This window comes from Trichomycterus rosablanca, chromosome 4, assembly GCF_030014385.1.
Source record: "Trichomycterus rosablanca isolate fTriRos1 chromosome 4, fTriRos1.hap1, whole genome shotgun sequence".
Taxonomy (NCBI): domain Eukaryota; kingdom Metazoa; phylum Chordata; class Actinopteri; order Siluriformes; family Trichomycteridae; genus Trichomycterus; species Trichomycterus rosablanca.
Window position 1 is genome coordinate 1,923,811 of NC_085991.1, and position 14,685 is coordinate 1,938,495.

The 14,685-nt window shown below is 37.8% G+C and overlaps 2 protein-coding genes across 5 annotated transcripts; both read left to right on the top strand.

Annotated features, from left to right (window-relative positions):
• The first annotated feature begins 2,415 nt into the window (after positions 1–2,415).
• Positions 2,416–9,135, top strand: acbd5b (acyl-CoA binding domain containing 5b). Of its 4 annotated transcripts, none has more exons than XM_062992895.1 (12): positions 2,418–2,491; positions 2,945–3,017; positions 3,227–3,347; positions 3,792–3,864; positions 4,016–4,145; positions 4,637–4,750; positions 5,390–5,484; positions 6,227–6,422; positions 7,271–7,455; positions 7,677–7,727; positions 8,248–8,354; positions 8,487–9,135. In XM_062992895.1, the coding sequence occupies exons 1-12, from the start codon at positions 2,489–2,491 to the stop codon at positions 8,497–8,499; spliced, it is 1,161 nt and encodes a 386-aa protein (XP_062848965.1). In that variant the 5' UTR covers positions 2,418–2,488; the 3' UTR covers positions 8,500–9,135. The 4 variants fall into 4 exon arrangements, with proteins under 4 accessions (XP_062848966.1, XP_062848965.1, XP_062848967.1 ...); XM_062992897.1 differs by having other exon boundaries at positions 8,251–8,354; XM_062992898.1 differs by lacking the exon at positions 2,418–2,491 and adding an exon at positions 2,792–2,847.
• A 193-nt stretch (positions 9,136–9,328) lies between these two features.
• On the top strand, positions 9,329–14,162 carry tsen15 (TSEN15 tRNA splicing endonuclease subunit). Its single transcript, XM_062992900.1, has 4 exons — positions 9,329–9,454; positions 11,532–11,613; positions 12,113–12,248; positions 12,666–14,162. The coding sequence occupies exons 1-4, from the start codon at positions 9,401–9,403 to the stop codon at positions 12,832–12,834; spliced, it is 441 nt and encodes a 146-aa protein (XP_062848970.1). The 5' UTR covers positions 9,329–9,400; the 3' UTR covers positions 12,835–14,162.
• The last annotated feature ends 523 nt before the right edge of the window (positions 14,163–14,685 follow it).

The following is a 14,685-nucleotide window of genomic DNA, read 5'->3' on the forward strand; positions in this document are numbered from 1 at the left end:
GACATTAAAATCCTAATAAAAAAAACAAAAACAAATCTATATAAGTTGTTGAATGTGGATTTTTCACCCAGAAGAGTTTCAGAAAACAATGAAAGATGTACAGTATGTGTGCTTATCATTCAAACACAGTAGGAGAAGAAATCATAGAATTGCTCTGAATAAATGTCCCCTACACCTACAAGTGTATATTGTATATTGTATTATGTAAATGTAAATATATACAGTGGTGTATAGTAACGAAGTAATAATACTTCGTTACAGTACTTAAGTAGTTTTTTGAAGTACTTGTACTTTACTGGAGTATAAAAATTTTCAGCAACTTTCACTTTTACTCCACTACATTTTCTAAAGAAATGGTGTACTTTTACTCCGTTACATTCGCTGTATGTAAATTCGTTACTCGTTACTACAGAATGAAAGTTAAATGATGTGAGATGTGTGACGGACTGCACCTGCGCTTGTGAGTTACACGGTGGTTAAACACATTAATGCGCATGTGCAAACGTTCTCTAAAAGCTATCGGAGTTTTCTAAAAGTGCGTCGTTCACCCAAAGACACGCAAATATGGAGATTTCAGAAGCTCCCCGTCCAACACACTGATGTAAGTTCACAATGATTAACAAAGTAAAGCTGCAGCATCAGCGGTTTTTTAATATTATTAGCATTAACATTGTTCAGATATCTACCTACCATTTTTACCCATTACATTCCAACCACAAATAAAACGTTTCACTAAATTTGTTTGGAATTCATTGACTGCAAAACTCATGAAGACACGTCCATTATTTTTAAAAACTCACCTACGGACAAATATTTCCTCAGATAACTTCTGTATTAGAGCAGTAGAGGAGAGATTCATGGTGCTGAGGAACATGCAGCACATCTTTAACCCTGTAATGATCTCAACAAGAACTCAACTTATCCAACTTATTATTCATGATTTTTCAGCTGTTGGCTTCAAGTTAGAAATGGTGTTTTCTTAAAGTAAGAATACCAATATTTTTTTAGTTTAACACATGCCATTCAGTGAGTAGATACAGCCCCAAAAAGATGATTTAAATACAGCTTATTTTACTCAAATATTTTGATTTAAATTAATGGTTGAACAGATCATTAAAGGGATAAAAGTGCCACACGTTTTGTTAAACTCTCTTGAGTTTTGCTTTAAATTAATTATGCCAAAATTATTTTTTGTTATTGAAATATACTACCCAAATAAAAAAATGGGACAGTATAGAAAATGCAAATAAAATAGATGCAGTGTTTCTTACATTTACATCGACTCACATTCTAAAAACGTTGGAACAGGAACATTTAGGGCTAGTAATAAGTTAAAAAAACAACCAAATAATGTCATGATTTCAAACAGGTGATGTCAACAGTTGATTATGATCATGAATTGACACAAATCATGTTCAGATGAAAGGAACAGGTTAAACAGGTTAATTGTTAAGGTGGTTTACAGGCTTAAAAAAACAATCTTTATATTTAAAATGACCACTTCCATTTATACTAGCATTTACTTTTACTTCTACTTTTAATACTTAAGTACATTTAATATCAAATTACTTTTGATACTTAAGTACGTTATACATCAGATACTTTTAGACTTTTACTCAAGTAATATTCTAAAAGGTGACTTTTACTTCTATCAAAGTAAATTTCTGGTAAGATACTTGTACTTTTACTCAAGTATGGCCTTCCGGTACTTTATACACCACTGAATATATATTAAATTTCAGTCTCAACTGTAGGCCTGAAGGGTTGAATTTGACTCATACAATGCATTTTCACATTTAGCATGTAGCATGCTAATTTAACTTCTGAACACTTTGTCATTTAAATGTTTATTTTTTCAGTGTTTTTATGTTTTCAACATTTATAACCACACTTTCAATGCTGTTCAAATATTGGTAAAAGCACTTTGTGAGGTCTGTGATTAACAAGCCCTACTTAGTGCACTACGCATACAAGACTAAGCGGCTTGTAATTCGGCCGTCATCTTAACTGCTTTTCGCGCACAGCATTATGGGTCTTGTAGGAAAAAGCCTGGCTGTTTCATTATTTATACGGTCGTCTCAGCTCACTGTAAAACTACATTTCCCACAATCCCTCACGTCGGCTTTCTGTACTTTAACAGGTGGTGAATGTACTGTATTCTACGGATTGTTATTCTATGAAAGCGCATATTTACAACTAATCATTATTTTAAAAAAAATAATAATCATGTAGTTTCTTTAGAGGATAATATGTGTTTATTTTAATGTTATCTTAATGTATTTATGCACTCTTAGTCATATTTAATGTATAGAATAAATCTAGCACGTCGTTTATTATTATATATTTTAAAATAACTACACGTCCTTATAAAGATACTTCTTTTAGAAAATTACTACACATTTTTAATTTTAAGGAATGTCGAACAACAAATGTATTCACGAGAAAAGATTTGAAGCAGCTGTTAAAGTGATGAGAAGTCTACCTGAAGATGGTAATACATTCATATTATTATTTTTATTATTATAATTACTATCTGTATTATCATTACATTTATACATTTTATTATTATAATTAGTGGTAGAAGAAGGTCCTGGGTTCGATTCCCAGGTTGGCAGTCCGTCAGTTCTCCCTGTGTCTGCGTGGGTTTCCACAGTCCAAAAACATGCAGTCAGGTTAATTGGAGACACTGAATTGCCCTATAGGTGAATGAGTGTGTGTGTGTGTGTGTGTGCCCTGTGATGGACTGGTGCCCCGTCCAGGGTGTTACTGTGTGCCTTGCGCCCATTGAAAACCTGGGATAGGCTCCAGCACCCCCGCTCGACCCTGATTGGATAAGCGGTTAAGAAAGTGAGTGAGAGAGTAATGAGTGGTATTTATTACTGTTATTTTATTATTATTGTATTGTAACTACATTATTTGATATATTCACTGGCCACTTTATTAGGAACACATGTTGTGCTGTGCTGATGAGAGAGGACAGGGTGGAATGGCGCAAATGTCCATTCTTTACAACTGTGGTGAGCAGAAAAGCCCTTCAGAATGTACAGAAGATCAAACCTTCATTCATATGAACTTAACTAGAAAAAGACCCCACCAGGATTCCTGTAAGGCAGGAACAGCGTTCTAATGCTATAATAGGCACAAGCTCCTTATTTAAATATTTATGCATTTTTTAATGTGTGTTCAGAATGCAAAATGAATGCAAATACTTTTTTGCACTCATCAGGTCCCTTCGTACCATCCGAAGACATGATGATAAGGTTTTACAGCTACTACGAACAAGCCACGGTTGGGCCGTGCAACACCAGAAAACCCACTGGCTGGAACTCCTCTGCTAAAGCAAAATGGTAAGTATCATCTGTTTTATTTATTTCTTAATATTTGGTAGCACTTTAATTTGCCTTAATAAGAGTCAGTGTTCAGAGTAAGTCCTTTTAATACTGTAGAGTCATGAAGTTCTCTGAGTTTTTGCTAAGCCATTTGTTAATTTACCACAGTACTGTACAGAGTTTCCTCTGTTTGGACATATTGGCTCCCTTTTTGAGTGACTAATGGCAAAGTGTTTATATAGAAACTCTTAAGTGGCTGCTTGATTCATTGAATTAATTTAATTAAATTTGGTGAACTCATTGATTATCCCCTAAATAAATAAAAATACAGTTTATTAAATCAGTTAGTTAGGCACATATCGAATAACAGTGGCAGTGGAAAGGAGGGGGGCACTTACTTACACACAGCACTGTGCACAGTTATAATACATGATGTGACATTATTTTCATGTTTGTTGCCAGGGAGGGGTGGAAAGCTTTAGGCGACATGTCGAAGGCCCAAGCCATGAAGGAGTACGTTCAGGAAATTAAGCTGGTAAATAATTTTGAGAACATTATATTATAGGCGTGTGTAATGATGAATAATGCTCCCATCATTATTCAACACTCTTCTACACCTTTGCATTATTGTACTGAATTGATTTAAGAATCAGTTCTTTCATAATAACGCACACCTGATTCATTAGATCTTGGAGATCCTGCCCGTGACAGAGGAGGTCGCCGGCCTGCTGGATGTGCTTGAACCTTTTTACGAACTGGTTGAAGATGAGACCGAGGGCGAGGATGAGACCATCACCAGTAGATCTGAGATATCAGGTACCATTCTGTATTTTTCTCATTTAATGCCTGATTAGTTTCACATCTGTCCCTTTTATTCTGTTTCTGATCTTACGATCGAGTTTGTTGTGAGTTGATTATATGGTTGGCGTGGTGGTGCAGCAGGTTATGTGGATTCTGAGGGTCATGGCTTATATTTGTGGGTCACCTAGGTATTAAACCATTATTCTTCCTCCACCACACTATTCTTCCTCCAGTTAACACTAAGCTTTCAGACAGGTGTATTGCTCATGACTATTAGCATATTTGTTAATCAGGCAGCCAGACAGTAACACCTAAATCATCATCCAGAAAAGAATGCATTTAAGTGCTTCAGAATCCAATAGTACTGTGTTTTACACCGTTCCAACCAAAGCATTGTTTATGGACGTTAGTAAGGCTGCTGAACCATGTAAGTGACTGAACCCTGTTCAGTCCTAAACACAGCGTAATATACACACAATGCTGACATATTAGTGTTAATCAAACAGACAGCAGTGACGAAGGAACGGAAGATGATGCACCGGAGGAAGTAAAGAATGAGGAGAACGGAAGCTCTGGTGAAGGTGTAGAAGATGATCTGGAGTTGGAGAACCTTGCTGATGGTACATTTACGTTTTTACATTTGTTGTACCTGTCAGTGCAAGTGAATAAGGCGTGGCCTTTTTATCTATTACTGTAGTCCCAGTAAAAGAAGATGCAGTCCCAGTGAAGAAGATGTGTCCTCTACCTGTCAGTCCCATTAAAGGAGGCCTGTCATCTGGATATCAGTCCCAGTAAAAGAGGCGTGGACTCAATACCTATAACTGTAGTCCCAGTAAAAAAGGAAACAGTCTGTCTGTATATGTCAGTTCCAATGAAGGTGTGGCCTCTGTACCTGTAAATCACAATAAGTAGGTGTGTCCTTTGTACATGTCAATCACAATAAGGAGGTGTGGCCTCTGTACCTGTCAGTCCCAGTAAAAAAGGTATGACCTCTGTACCTGTCAGTCACAGTGAAGGAGGTATGAGCTGTGTACCTGTCAGTCACTGTGAAGGAGGTGTGGCCTCTACCTGTCAGTCTCAGTAAAAGAGGTGTGGCCTCAGTACCTGTCAGTCCCAATTAAGGAGGTGTGGCCTCAGTACCTGTCAGTCCCAATGAAGGAGGTGTGGCTTCTGTACCTGTCAGCCCCAGTGAAAGGGGTGTAACCTCTGTAGCACAAGATTAGATGATTGATATTTTATTGATGATGTTTCTCGTACAGATGGGGGTGATGACAATGGGCAGAAGTTGCAGTCTGACGACTCCAACAGCGAGTTATTGTACAGTGGCTCAGTGGAACAGTCTTCAGATGAAGAGGTACAAACACACTGACCTGAACATTCACATTTATTTATGTGATGTACTTCTGTATCTCTCTAAGCATAAAATAGCTCTTACGCTCGTGCATTTGGCAGACACTTTTACAGAGACAGAATTCGATCTAAGCAACTAAGGATTATTAGCCTTGCTCAGGGGCCCGACAACATCAGTTCAACCCTCTAAAAATATTTGAGTAAATTAATCACTTAACCACAGTGGTTTTTAATCATTTTACTTTGTATTTTAAATGTTTTTCAGTAGAGACACGTGTCATTATTATTATTATTATTTTCCTCCTGCTCTGAGATTTTCTTTGAAGCCACAGAATCTGCCACATATGGTGTAACTACACCATTGATAGTGCACTAAATAGGGTACTACTATTTAGTATGGTTTGGAACACGTCATCCACTCTTCAGATAATTCTTGAGGATAACGTGAGATCATCTGTCAGTGAGCTGAAGCTGATGTAGTTGAGTTATGCGAAGTAACTGATCCAAATTGCCAGAATGACTTAATAAATGTCCTGACTGATTTGACCCCTATAGAAATGCAGTAGTGAGACCTTAACAGAGCAGTTGACATAAAATGGGTTATTTGGTGTCCTGGATGTGCAATAGGAACCAACTCGAAAGGGGGCAGTTACTTTTTCACATCACTGTGTGTATTCAGCCCGTGTGATTTGTTTTATGGTTTTATGATTGATGTTAAGCAGTTTTGTGTTTGATGGTTTCCTCAGGGTTCAGATGCAGCCGAGGCCCGTTTGGCACAACCAGCAGCGACTAGAGCCAGAAATCAGGAGGGGCCGAGGCAAAACACAGAGGATCAGTGTGTGACTCTAGATGGGTACCCACGGGGAGCAGGACCAACCCCACTTGTTTTGGAGATGCATGAACCGGTCCAGTTTGACAGGGGCTCAGTTAGAAGAGGAAGAGGTGGGATTCACTTTCAACTGCATTTTACATCACTTTGGTAAACTATGTAAGGACCATGGCCTGGATCAGTGGTACCCGACTGTTACAGGGTTGTTTAGAAATGATTTACTGGTGGGTACTGGTGTCAAACAAGAGCGACATTACCTTACGAGACCTTAGTAAACAGCCAACATTTCAAAAATGCTTCATTTCTTGTATTTACTTAATCAAAGAGTAAAATAATAAAAATGTGTTAAACATTAGTACTCCCATCCCACAGTAAGTTTCAGACTATTTGTGGTTATGAAAACACAGCATTGAATTCTACATTCAGCATTAGCAGACCTTTATTCTGAAATGTTTGAATCTAGCACCATCTAGTGTGTCTATACTTGAATTGGCAATACAATTAGTAGTACTACACGATTCATTAAGGTAAGAGCCTTTAAATCAAAGTGAATTTAGTTAGTTTTAGCCCTGAGATCATTTAAGGATACAACTGCTCCAAGGTGCTGCAGTATTCTGGTACACTAACTCACTTGAGTCTCGTTGTGCTACTGGCCTGGACGGTCACTTGGCAGACAGAAGTGGCTGTGTCTGAGGGAAGGAAGGCTGGATGTGGATTTGCCTCATCATCACTGCTACAGCTCCTGCATTAGTCCGGTTTTCCATACTCTGTAAAACTATAATATAGCATAATATACTAGACAGATTATATAATAGATTTATATTCTCCTAGCTGTTTTCTATCAATAGACTCCCAACATTTGGGAGTTGTCATTTTAGCCACAAAACTGAACATTAGTACTACAATTTCCCAGAATCCACTGCTGTTGGGTTATTTATTTTCATTCTGTCATCTCTTTCAGGATGCAGGCTAACAGGGAACGCTGTGCCACCCTGCAGTGGTACCGTAACATCAGTAAATGTTCGTTCTGAGTTTACAAAGACGTACATGGACATACAGATCACCGAGCTGTTGGCACGTCTACAGAATGACATGCAGAGCATCTTAGAGAGGCTGAACAGTCTGGAAAATCAGAAACGGTCACACGTGAGTCTGAAATATTTTTGAGAATTGAGGGTAAACTCAATGACCAGCGAAAAATTCCCCTGTGCACCCTGGCACCCCCTGTCAGATGTGCCTAAAATGTTTGCACACCATCTAGCTAGTATTGGGCACTTTGCATTTGATTGTTCAAGCCTAGTGTTTTGTTTGTAATAATTTTAGTACAGTTTAATCATTTAAAAAGGTGACTGTGTTACTTTTTTTAGGTTCAAACATCTGCACCTCAGCGTGATCCTCAGCGTGTTTCAGCCAGAAAGGTAGGAACAGTAAATAGACATATGGCATTAGCTCATATTAGATATTATTTGTTTACATTGTGATTAAAATTTTTTTATTTGTTTTATGTAGGAAAATCAGGAGCATTATATACATTTATATAGGACTAGGTAACCCAATTCTAAACTGTTTCCTTCTACATTTTACATTTTCTGCATTTAGTGAACGCTTTTATCCGAAGCGACTTATAGTACTGTGACGGTACACTGTCCAAGAAATTTAGGGTTAAGGGCCTTGTTTAAGGGCCCAACAGTGGCAACCTGGAAGTAATGGGGCTTGAACCAGCAACTTTTCGATTATTAGTCCAGTACTTTACCCGCTAGGCTACAACTACCCTTCTAACAGGCTGTTACTAATCTGGAATTCAGTTGAATATCAGCTGCTTCTATAATGTGTTATACTTTTGTGTTGTATCTAAATATGGGCCTGTTTATTAGTGTTAAACAGATTATTTAATACTATCCTTGTAAACTTTAACTGCTACTCTGTATAACTTGTTAGCAGATTTACCGGCACCAGTTGGACGTGTCACCAATCTCACTGGCATTTATGCTCGTCTGGCCTTTTGCTGTGCATTGGCTGGTGCAACTTTATCTACAGAGAAAAAGGTTTGTTTTCTTTATTATATACAGTATGTATTACATTTCTTTATCTTAAAATCAAGTAATACAAACACAATGTGAAGTGAACACTTGTTTTCAAAGAGCTGTATTGAATCTTACTTCGTGTCTTATTTTCAGAAGTGGAAGATAAGGAAAAGAGGAGGACACTGAACATGGTTAAAGACCTCAGGAGTGAATTCTACTCAACTGGCTTTAACATTTTTACATTTTTGTTCACGCTAAACTGGCAAAACCTGTCACATAGAACTGTTTATGAATGTAACAGACATACATTTAATTTACATCTGGGGTTTATAATGTAACTCAGGTCTTTATGCTGATCAGATGTGCTGCATTCAATACGTCAAACCTCCATCAGTCCAATATTTCATGCTAACAGGCACATTTTTAAAGGGGTTGCTTTAATGTTTTGACTCATCAGTGTAAATAAACAACAAGTAATGATATTATTACGGGACTGTTTATTGTTATAGATCTTGTTTTTCTTTACTGCGTTTGAGTTTTTGGAATCGAGAAATGTACCGAATAGAATCGACTCTTTGAATCAAACCCATTGAGTTCATATCAAATTAATAAAAACTGACTCGGAGTCGACTCCTAATTTTTGGAATCGTGCAACCTTTCATTCAAAGTAGCTCACTAAATCACAAGCGGCTCGTTAATGATTTAACTAATTTGTCGCATATTAAAGTGGTTCAACTTGTATTTATTGAAATAACTGTTAATTGTGTTTATATTAAGCGTTTAAAAGATCAAACCAAGTACTCAGTGCGTTATTTCATATGTGTAAACATTTGAATAGTACATAAACATTAAAACAATTTTGAGATAAATATATATTTGAATTTCATTTTTGCCATTGTCGTGCGGAACCTTTGAACTGAATTCGAGTCCGTTTCCCGGAACGCTTAGAGTGCAGCACAAAAACAAATACTCATGCTTGCATACACACTGTGCCGATTTGTATTAACGTGTTTAAAATTTAAAACTGTAATTATATAAAAACAATATTTGTAAAAATAAATACAAGCATGAACGAAGAAAATCAAGCTGGACCCGCAAACTGGATGACTCGGCATCCCATGGTAAGTTTGTTTTCTCCATGTACTGTTATTAATTATCGGCTGTGTCCCAAATGCGTCTTATTATCTATTTAACTGCACTTAGATAATAAGTAGATAACACAGCTGTTTTTGGAATGGCTACATCATGCTGAAAGATTAAGCTTTGATTGTACTTTGATTGTCTTTCCAAGAAATGCAGTAGTTAATAGAACCGATTTTGCCAAGTGTGTTATACTGCGGTTGGTTTCATATTCGGATTTCTTTCTTCAATAGCTTTTAAAAGATGCGTCCAAAAAGGCTAATCTGTGTAACTGGTCATTGTTGGCAATCAAGACAATCGACTACATCTCAGTTTACTACAGTAATAGGTTCTTTTTAAAATGTAAACAATACATTGCTTTCAATGTGTGCTGTAACCGCTACAGGAGCTCAGGGAGCGTCTAAACACTCACATAACACAGAAACAGCAGCAGATAGAGATCATAGGGGTCCAAGCACTAAAACCATTTATTTTTTGTTTTAGGAAATACTTTTAATAGCTTTTTAACAGCTCATCGCTTAGAATTATGATACTCTTATACTGACACTGTCACCTTGTACTACATAGTAAAAACAGATTTTTTATTCAATAGCTTTTAAAGTATTCATCAAATTGCTCCAAAACAAGTTGTATTTTATCAGGTGTAACCCACATTACATACTACAACTCTTATACTGACACTTTTACCCTTTATTACATAATAAAAACAGACTTTTTTAAAAATACAACTTGTTCTGGAGCAATATGACGAATACTTTAAAAGCTATTGAAGTTATTAAATACAAATCTGTTTTTACTATGTAATAAAGGGTAACAGTGTCAGTATAAGAGTTGTAGTATGTAATGTGGGTTACACTTGATAATACACAACTTGTTCTGGAGCAATATGACGAATACTTTAAATGCTATTGAAGTTATTAAATACAAATCTGTTTTTACTATGTAATAAAGGGTGACAGTGTCAGTATAAGAGTTGTAGTATGTAATGTGGGTTACACTTGATAATACACAACTTGTTCTGGAGCAATATGACGAATACTTTAAATGCTATTGAAGTTATTAAATACAAATCTGTTTTTACTATGTAATAAAGGGTAACAGTGTCAGTATAAGAGTTGTAGTATGTAATGTGGGTTACACTTGATAATACACAACTTGTTCTGGAGCAATATGACGAATACTTTAAATGCTATTGAAGTTATTAAATACAAATCTGTTTTTACTATGTAATAAAGGGTGACAGTATCAGTATAAGAGTTGTAGTATGTAATGTGGGTTACACTTGATATAATACAACTTGTTTTGGAGCAATATGACCACTTGTTTAAAAGTTATTGAAATTATTTCATACAAATATGTTATTTCAATTTAATAAAAGGTAACAGTCAGTATAAGAGTTGTAGTATGTAAAATGAGTATTTTTTATAAATTATAATTTGTTTCTGAGCAATATGAATATGGATATTTTATACTTAACAGAACAAAATATAGTGTGGTGGAAAAACCCTTAATAAAATAGCTCAGAGACTGGATTGTGGGTAGAAAAGAGTTTAAATCTTGTCTGCAGAGAAGGATCACACAGAGGCTGTGTGAATGCGATAACAACAACAATAATAAACATCCTTATATATCTTGTTGGTGACCTTGTAGGACAGTGGAAGATTCCACAGTTAATATAGGAACTGGTCTAAATCAGCTAGAACTGGGCTTTGGACATCATACAATGCAATTGACGCACTTCTTAACATGTATACATCCAGTAACATTCTATTGTAGCAGTATTCTTGGAGTATGACTACTGGCAGAAATGCCCTAAGCATATCTACATTTTCTAAGTAGTAATTAATCATGTATTAATACTTCTTGTGTAAATTAACATTTTTCTGTCACATTCCTCCCTTTTTGTCATTTTATGACAAAAGTTAGAAAATTAGCACAAAATTAAATTCCTAAAACTGTTATGAGACACAAATGTCTTATAAATGTATGTAAACCTTTCATCCCAACTGTAGGAATGAAAAATAAACATTTAATAATTACTCATTATTTATTTTCCAGTATCAGGAGCTGATGGATCTGGGAGTAGGTGACAGTGCTCAGGTTTACACGGCGTTCCTGGTTTATCTGGATTTGACAGAAGGTGAGAAAATGAGAGTCGAGCAGTTTGTGATTTTCTTGCTTTAATAGTATGATGAGCCACTGATGTGCGGCCTGCTCTTGTATTTGGACAATTTGGCCAAAATGTTGGCCACTTGACCATGAGCTTGTATGACAATGTGGCTAAAACTGACTTTGTTTGTATATAGAAGTTTGTATATGGGAATTTGTGCTCATTCAGTTGGACTAAAAGGCCAAAGATGTTCAGTGGGGTTGAGGTGCAGACCATTAAAGTTCCTTTCTACCACACTAGTCAAACTAAGGTCCTGCCCCAAAACATTAGGACCACCTGCCTGATAAGCTGTCGAGACAGCCTGACACGTGGACTCCACAAGACATCTAAAGGAGTCCTGAGGTATCTGGGACCAGGATGTTACCAGCAGGTCATTTAGCGATCACTGTGGATCAATACTTTGTTCACGTACTTTAGGCTACTTCTTACAATAGATTGTAAAACGTTTGACCTTATTGTTGTGTTGCAGGTCGTGGTTGGAGGGACGTAGTTGGAGTATCTTGCCCCGAAGTGCGGGCAGTTCTGCTGGAGGGCCGTGAAAAGGAAGAGGACGCGCTTCAGGTGGTTTATCCACTTCCTGCACACCGAAGCGTCAGCCACAGAGAGTGAGTGGACTGAGAATTAGAATGTGTGTGTGTGTGGTTTTTAAAGCATGTGATAGAAATCCATCACCAGCAGCACAAACCCACCTGCTGCAGGATCATGACTTCCTTTGTGGGGAGGGTACCCCACACTGTGAAACCTGCCAAACTCCCCCGACAGTCAGACACTTACTAACAGATAACAGGAATAAAAACATGCATCACATCTGTCTGGAACATTTAAGAAGTATACCAGTAGGTGGATTGGGTTCTCTGAATTACCCCAGCTGTACATGAGAGTTCTAGGACTGACTCTGGACTCACTTGACTTTGACCACAATTAAGTGCTTACATATGACTATATGATTTTTGTTTTCCCATAATGCACTGTGTGCACACGTGATAACAAATCTAAAATCTAACTCTCTTTATTTCTCTCAGTCTAAGGTGCATTCTGGGACGTGGAAGTCCCATGCTCCTTTGCGCCGTGGCCTCGGACTCCACGCTGGTGTATCAGCGGCTGAGCGACGGCCTGGTGACCCCTGACCCGCCTGTAGACATCAAGGACGTGGGACGCCGACAGCACCGCAAACGGCAACGGCAAACGTGAGCAAGATGGGACAGTGGCGAGCGGTTAAGGTGGAACGCAGGATGATCGTGCAGTTCAGATATTTCCACCTTAAATTCAACACCGGCCTTTAGATATTTCCCCCTTAAATTCTACACCGGTCTTCAGATGTTTCCACCTTAATTTCAACACCGGTCTTCAGATGTTTCCACCTTAAATTTAACACAGTACAGATATTTCCACCTTAAATTCAACACTTCAGATATTTCCACCTTAAATTCAACACTGAACTGGATCAAGCCTTTATTTGGTGCTGCTGTTCTTCTTGTCAAAAATCAAATGCAAAACAAGAACACAGATGTATGGACACTTAATGTAAAGCACTATATGGCCGAAAGTATGTGGACACCCCTTCTAATAGGTTAGTTCAGGTCTTTTAGTCACACTCACTGCTAATAGCTGTATCATTCAACTGATCGAACAGCTCTGGACTGAATATTGGAACAGAGGTGGTTGCTTTCTGATCCCACATCAGTGCCACATTTCGTGGAAAACCTCTCCAGATGAGGGCAGACTGTTATAGCTGCAAGCTCACGTTCAAGCGTAAATGAAGGGAGTCCTTATCAGAACTGCGATTGGTCTGCATCACAACCATTAACCAACCGGTTTGGCAGCATCTCTGTGGTGCATTTCCCGCTGTGAGGAAGTCAGAACCGCTACAGGTCAGATAAAACCGGAACGGAGACGTGTGTCCATGGCCGATGAGTTCATAAACCTGAAGCACATCGCCACCGATTTTACAGCCACATGAGAACCCAGCGATGAATGCAGAAGTGGTTTTGAGTCGTGAGGAACCAACACGCAAAACTACAGGAAAATATTACAATTAAGGCCCCACCTAATGGTACCTAATGAGCTTTTAATATGTTGTATGCAATTCGCTGTAAAATTCGCTGGGGAAGGGGGGTTCATGAAGTACATTAAGCCTCGAATCGTCGCTGGATGTTCTAGGTTTACATTCAACTATTAGGGTAGCTGTGCTGTGTTACAGCTTCTATTTATTCTATCATTTAATTAGTAGGGGTGTGATTTAATTTAACTGTTGCGAAATGTGACTTTTTTTCTTTAAAAATCCATAAAATTAGGCAAATTTTCTGTGTAAAACATGACGTTAAAATCCTAATAAACAAACAACCAATTCTGTGGACGCAGGAAGGACTGCTAAGGTAGCTGTACTGTGTGTTGTAGCTTCGTTTATTTTATCATGTAATTTACGAGTGTGCTTTAATGACCGCCGTGAAATCTTTCTTTTGAAAAACAAGGTCTGTAAAATTCAGCACATTTCCAGGTCCTAATTATAATGGTCTAATGAGCGAAAACGCTTCAGTCTGGAGTTGTTCTTATTGGATTGGATCACTGATAACTGAGTAATAAGGACATTGTTTGATGTACCGATGCTGAGGCTACTCTTGCCCATCCTGGTTCATTTCCATTATAGTCATTCAACGAGCGAAGGCCGGGCATGCAAGCGCATCTCAAGTTCGACTGCGAGTGTTTGTCCTGCATCAAAACTGGCCAGTCTGGGTTTTAGGTGGCACAGCGGTCTGATCCACCAGCACACCACAGCTGATGCTCAAATATCCAGGGTAGAACCTTCGTGCTGCTGCAAAATTGACTCCTGCCGTGTGGTCTACATGCTCACACTCATCTGAACCAATCCGGTCCGAGACAGAGGGTATACAAACAGGGTGCAGAGGGTGTCATTTTGTTACCTGAATTCTTTACACTGAAATCAGAGCCAGCAGAGTAAATTTCTATATTTGTGTAATATATTTATTCGACAGGGTTGCAGTGGGTGCTTTTTATACCAAAAAAAGACATGATTTTCGGACT

Bases quoted from the DNA above. Each gene is read 5' to 3' on its own strand.
- tsen15 (XM_062992900.1), top strand. From the start codon at position 9,401: ATGAACGAAGAAAATCAAGCTGGACCCGCAAACTGGATGACTCGGCAT. The intron at 9,455-11,531 runs GTAAGTTTGTTT...TTTATTTTCCAG, and splicing joins GGATGACTCGGCATCCCATG to TATCAGGAGCTGATGGATCT. The intron at 11,614-12,112 runs GTGAGAAAATGA...GTTGTGTTGCAG, and splicing joins TTATCTGGATTTGACAGAAG to GTCGTGGTTGGAGGGACGTA.
- acbd5b (XM_062992896.1), top strand. From the start codon at position 2,416: ATGTCGAACAACAAATGTATTCACGAGAAAAGATTTGAAGCAGCTGTT. The intron at 2,492-3,226 runs GTAATACATTCA...TGCACTCATCAG, and splicing joins GAGAAGTCTACCTGAAGATG to GTCCCTTCGTACCATCCGAA. The intron at 5,485-6,226 runs GTACAAACACAC...TGGTTTCCTCAG, and splicing joins AACAGTCTTCAGATGAAGAG to GGTTCAGATGCAGCCGAGGC.